Below are 6,000 nucleotides of genomic sequence, written 5' to 3'. Positions count from 1 at the left end.
CATCTTCACAGGAAATCAGAATGGGCACAGATAACCAGAACCAATGGGTTTAAATTAAATCAAAAGAGTTTCTGTCTAGACATTAGGTAGAATTTTCTAACAATTAGAGTGATTCCTCAGTGGAAGAGGCTTCCTCGCAAGGTGGTAAACTCTCCTTCCCTGGAGGTTTTTAAGCAGAGGCTAGATGGCCATCTGTCAGCAATGCTGATTCTATGACCGTAGGCAGATCATGAGAGGGAGGACATCTTGGCCATCTTATGGGCATGGAGTAGGGGTCGTGTTGTGTGTGTGGGGGAGGTAGTTGTGAATCTCTTGCATTGTGCAGGGGGTTGGACTATATGACCCTGGTCGTCCCTTCCAACTCTATGATTCTATGAATTTTTTTACTCATTTTGTCATAATAATCCTGTGAGTGATAGGTAGAGTGATAGATTAGGTAGAGTGATAATGATTGGCCCAAGGTCATGCAGTGATTTTCGTGACCATGGGGAGGGGGATCTGATCTGAATTTTAATTCAAGTCCAATGTTCTATCCCATAGTTCTTCAGTACACATATTCCATACCATAATGGCAAAAAATTTGTTAGTATAATACGAACATATTAGTAGTTGTTTAAAAATTATAAGAAAAGTGCTCAGAATGTACAAGGACTATCTTATAAATGGAACTTTCAAATATTTATTTGTCAAATTGTATAAAACTTCAAGGATGAAAATTTCACCATCACAAGGATTCAACCATTTGTTAGCATGACCAATAGAATTTATTACACATTGTATTTACAACTATGTACATATGCTTTAATAGGTAGATATTAAAATAGACAATGTACAATTTAACAATTTTTCATCGAGTGGCATTTGGAAGGGGTGGGGTGGGGTAGAATAGGCTCATTTTGAGACCAGCATGTAAGAGCAGGTTTATAATCCTTAAATTTTTAAACAAAAATATTCTCAGCATAGTAAGTTACAGGCATGGAGTTACAGTAGCGGAGCAATAAATGTTTCTGGGAAGTCAAGGTGAAATCCATTAAGCACTTCTGCAACATACACTGAAATGGACACTCATGCAAATTCCTCTGAATGGAGTTTGTGCAGATGCAGTGCTTGGTGGATTGGCAACCACATGTTGCTATCGTTTAGGTACCACACACTAAGGAAAGCTTGAACTGAACTAGCATGCAATACTGCTCAGTTTCAAACCTTTACAGTGATGGTGATGAAACAAGCAGCTAAATCAAACACATGCCTTTTAAAAGAAAGTTGCCTACACACTACACATAAGGAACAACAAATTTGGTCCAATAAAACATTAGACAAAACAGTTTTACAATTAAAATATCTATCTTTATACAGGATTGAACATTAAATACAAGAATATTTACATTTGCGCAATATGTATAAAATAAGTTATTTTAAAAAATGAAAAAAAATTACATCTTTTTCCAAAAAGAAAACTGTACAGTTAACCTATAAATTATATAAGATGAATAGACTCACTTCCCACATCCCCACAAGCTTGTTGTGATTTCTTTCACAGGTTGATGTTTTTTCTGCAGGAGTTTGTTCAATAATAAAAATCATTAAAGTAGACTTTAAATAACAAGTACTTTTCAGTGGCTCTCTTGTAACAGCTGCCAGCGCTGTTAAATCTTCAGTGAAATATTGTTGTTGTATATAAATAGATCTGCTGGGAAGGAAGATGCCTTTTGGGCTTTAGAAACTAAAGTAAATACCATTTATTACTAAATGGTATGCATTTACAATATTGAATGTGATTTTGTGAAACATTCTGAAGGAATACACGGAATACAGGAAAAGACTGTATTCCATATTATTCCTATATTTTAAACAAGTAATTACATTTATGCCCAAACCTTAGGCAGAAAGTCAAGAGATGCTAATTGTCATATAGGTGTCAATTCAAAGTCATCATTAACATCTACAAGAGGTACATAGAACTCCTGAATTTCATAAATGCTGATGGATTTGTAAGTTGCAGGATCAAGTTCCTGTAGTTTAAGCTGCCATTCCAGTCTCTGTACAGCATTTAAAGCTGCTGCTTCGTGTTGCTGCCTCATCAACAGACATGTCTATTGCAAAATAAAGAGATGAATATTCAGTTATTCTTACCTATTTCAATGTGAACTACACACTTCATTCTCTAAAGCAGGGCTGTCCAACTTGGCAGTCCATGAGCTAATCAGACCCATAAGATCTTTTTGTCTGGCTCCTTTGACGGACTATTCTAAGATGTCCTAAGATCTGGAAGAAGCTAAATAATTTAGAAATTATTATATTTGGTTAATTCTCAGTAACTACTTATACTAATTAATGTTCATTTCCCAAATATAATAATTTCTACATTGTTTCCCATGATTTTATTCCAGACCCAATTAGATATTTCCTGAAATTGCACCTTAGTTAATGAGGCCCGAGGTAATTATGTACAATGGATGCTCCTCTTTTCACCAGATTTACAAGGCTGAACATGCCTGTGTTAAAGATCTACTTATTACTTACTTGTTTATTACTTACACATCTAATTAACTGTATTTATTTATTTATTTTTATACATTTTTATTATTTTTATAATAAAAAATAAATAAAAACAAAATCATAATGCAAAAAGAAAAACAACATAAAAATACAAAATCACAAAAAGAGACTTTTACAACCAATAAAATTACAATACATAATATAATTTGTAGAATATATAGTGCCCTAATCCACCACCCACCTCAACAGTGTACCCACCACCGTTGGACTTCTGGAGAGGCGTTTTAACAGTGTTTAAACAATCAGTTATTATTTCTAATTTATACCAAAAAATATTAATCTATAATTCATTAAATATACTTATAAAATTCATTTTCGCCGATTTATCCCAATATACGGCGGCTTTTAACCATATTTTTTTAAACTCATCCATATCTTTACCATGTAAAGAATCTGTAAGTTTAGCCATCTGCATATACATCCATAATTTTTCTCTCCAATCTTTAATTGAAGATTTGTTTGCTTCCAGTTTTTAGCAATTATAATTCTTGCTGCCGCAAAACTATATTGACATATTCACCAGATTTACAAGGCTGAACATGCCTGTGTTAAAGATCTACTTATTACTTACTTGCTTATTACTTACACATCTAATTCACTGTATTTAGACCTGATATTTAGCATTCATAGCAATGACAAGATCAAAGAATTCCTAAAGTGTTTGTAAGTGCTAAAGTGCATGCATCAGGGTTTATCTGTATTTCCCCTTGCTTCCTGCAACCCCTTTTAGTAAGAGTCTGCATCAACAGACTTCATACAGTTAGGTGTAAATTCACATAAAGTTACATGTGCTTAGATCCCACTGAAAACAACGAGATTAAATGGATTTACATTTCTCTAGACCAGCGGTTCCCAAACTGTGTTCCGTAAAGAGATTGGAAAGAAAAATCATTCAGTTTAGTATATAGGTGCTATGTGAAAATTAGTGCTCCGTGGTGACTTTCTCTCCTAAAAGTGCTCCATGACTCAAAAAGTTTGGGAACCGCTGCTCTAGACTATGTTCTTGGCTGCTATGCTGAGAACAGCTGGTCTTGAACTCTGGCAATGTTCTGGCGGGCACAAAGCACACTAGTGATTCTGAGCTCCAATGGAATACTGAGGGGCAATTCCATTGATAAAATGGGCATGCACTCACAGAGCTGGTCCTGGTAATGCATGAAACTGAAAAACCCAATCCTGAATAGGAGCTTTATGTATGCACTACAGCTCCACACCATTTAAAAAAAGCTTTTAAAATAAGATATACATATTCATTTACATTTGAATCTGTTATAGTCCATTGATCGGGCAGAAATGTGACAAGGGGCTGAGAGTTTATTGTAGTTTTCTGGTGTAGGTAACTTTGGAAAAAGGTACAATAAACACACTTACCTTTAATTTGTCAAATTTATCATCCACATCCTGTAGCCATGACATAAACTGTCTTGCATTAAATCGATCTCTAACAGATGTTTTCCCATCATCAGTCTGTAACAAAAAAACCCTCAAACATATTAGAAATTATAAGCAACATTAATTGTATGGCAATAATATCCCATGTGCCTGCTACAAAACTTTCCTTTGATTTCTAAACATTTTGGAATTATAAAAAACAAAATGGATTTTTATAATTCCTTCCAAGAAGAATATTTTGAACAAGAACCTGCAATTTTAGAAAGTGAACTGAAAGCTGCACTCAAAACAATTGAGATAAAAAATCACCAAGGGTAGAAAGAATTATCACAAACACAAACCTTTATTGGCATAATTACGATGCCATAATCATAAATCCATATAAAACACACTTAAAGCATAAGAATTATCAATAGAGCTATTTCAAGCTGCAGAAACAAAGTCTGTCAAATTTTAACAATATGCCAACAAATATGGAAAACGCTCAATCTATATTCCAATTCTGAAAAAAGGAGATGTCAAAGACTGCAGCAACTGTCAGACCATCACATAAATTTCTCATGTGACTAAAATGATGCTCAAAATGTTACAACAAAGACTGTTACCATAGATTGAATGAGAAATGCCAGATATTCAAGCTGGATTCAGGAAAGGAAGTGGCACTAGAGATCATATTTCAAATTTACATTAGTTACTGGAGCATACAAGAGAATTTCAGAAGAAACAGCTTGTGTTTCATAGATTACAGCAAAGCTTTTGGTTATGTGGATCATAAAAAGCTAAGGTTGGTTTTAAAAGAAATGATTGTTTTGATGTCCAGAGTACAGATTGCTCAAGAGGCTACAGTTAGGCCAGAATATGGGGAAACAAAATGGTTTCCAACTGGCAAAGGTGTCAGACAAGGATGTATTTTATATCCCTATCTGTTCACTCTATATGCAGAACATATCATAAGGAAAACTGGATTAGATATAGATGAAGGTGGAGTGAAAACTGTGGGAAGGAACATTAACAATTTGAAATATACAGATGACAGAACATTACTGGCAGAAAATAGTCAAGAAATTGAAACGACTCCTGATGAAGCAGAAAGCGCCAAAGCAGGATTACAGCTGAACATCAAGACAAAAATAATGACTAATGGGGAATTGCACAAATTTAATGTTAATAATGGAGTTACTGTTAATGCCAATAAAGGTTCTGTTTTCTGTTTTCTTCTGTTAATAATGGAGACTGAAATGGTTACAGATTTTCTAGTTCTTGGCTCAATCATCAACCAAAACGGAGACTGCAACCAAGAAATCAGAAGGAGACTGAGACTGGGAAGGGCAGCCATGAGGGAGCTAGAAAAGATCTTTTAAGTGTAAGGATGTGTTGCTGGAGACCAAGATCAAGATAATTAATATTACAATATTCCCTATTACTATGTATGGGTGTGAAAGTTGGACAGTAAAGAAAGCAGACAAGAAGATAGTTGGTTCATTTGAAATGTGGTGTTGGAGGAGTGTTTTAGGGATACCACAGACCACCAAAAAGACAAATCAAGCCTACACTCTCTCTTGAAGCTAAAATGACCATACTGAGGCTATCGTACTTTGGTCACATTATGAGAAGGCAAGAGTCATTTGTCTTCTCATAAAGACAATAAATGCTAGGAAAAATTGAAGTCAGCAGGAAAAGAGGAAGACTCAACATGAGATGGATTGATTCTATAAAAGAACCCATGACCCTCTGTTTGCAAGATCTGAGCAAGGCTGTTAACGTTAGGACATTTTGGAGTTAATTCATAGGGTTGCCATAAGTTGGAAGCACCTTGATGGAACTTAACACACATACATGTCCATAGATCTCATGTCATGTAATTTCACAGAGTGATCCTAATAATATGGGAAAGGGGGAAATATATGTATCCATTTTTCTACACTGTATATAATAGCATAAATCTCGACAAGCTCCCGCCCCCAGGCCCCCAAAGGTTTTAAGTTTCTCCTCATAGACTGTTCAATCACAATTTGATAATTTTGACTGCCCTCTTTGGTACTTAAATGA

The 6,000-nt window shown here is 34.9% G+C and overlaps 1 protein-coding gene across 2 annotated transcripts in view; it reads right to left on the bottom strand.

Annotated features, from left to right (window-relative positions):
• Positions 1-1,571: 1,571 nt before the first annotated feature.
• Positions 1,572-6,000, bottom strand: part of ANKRD12 (ankyrin repeat domain 12) — a 45,400-nt gene continuing 40,971 nt past the window's right edge. For both annotated transcript variants that reach the window (XM_056854770.1, XM_056854771.1), the window contains 2 exons: positions 3,931-4,026; positions 1,572-2,093 (listed from right to left, as the gene is read on the bottom strand). In XM_056854770.1, coding sequence (XP_056710748.1) covers positions 1,908-2,093; positions 3,931-4,026 — 282 coding nt within the window. In that variant the 3' untranslated portion in view covers positions 1,572-1,907. The remainder of the gene's footprint in view (positions 2,094-3,930; positions 4,027-6,000) is intronic.

The sequence above is a fragment of the Euleptes europaea genome, chromosome 8 (assembly GCF_029931775.1).
Source record: "Euleptes europaea isolate rEulEur1 chromosome 8, rEulEur1.hap1, whole genome shotgun sequence".
NCBI classification, from domain to species: Eukaryota; Metazoa; Chordata; class Lepidosauria; order Squamata; family Sphaerodactylidae; genus Euleptes; species Euleptes europaea.
This window is presented reverse-complemented; position numbering and strand designations above follow the sequence as displayed.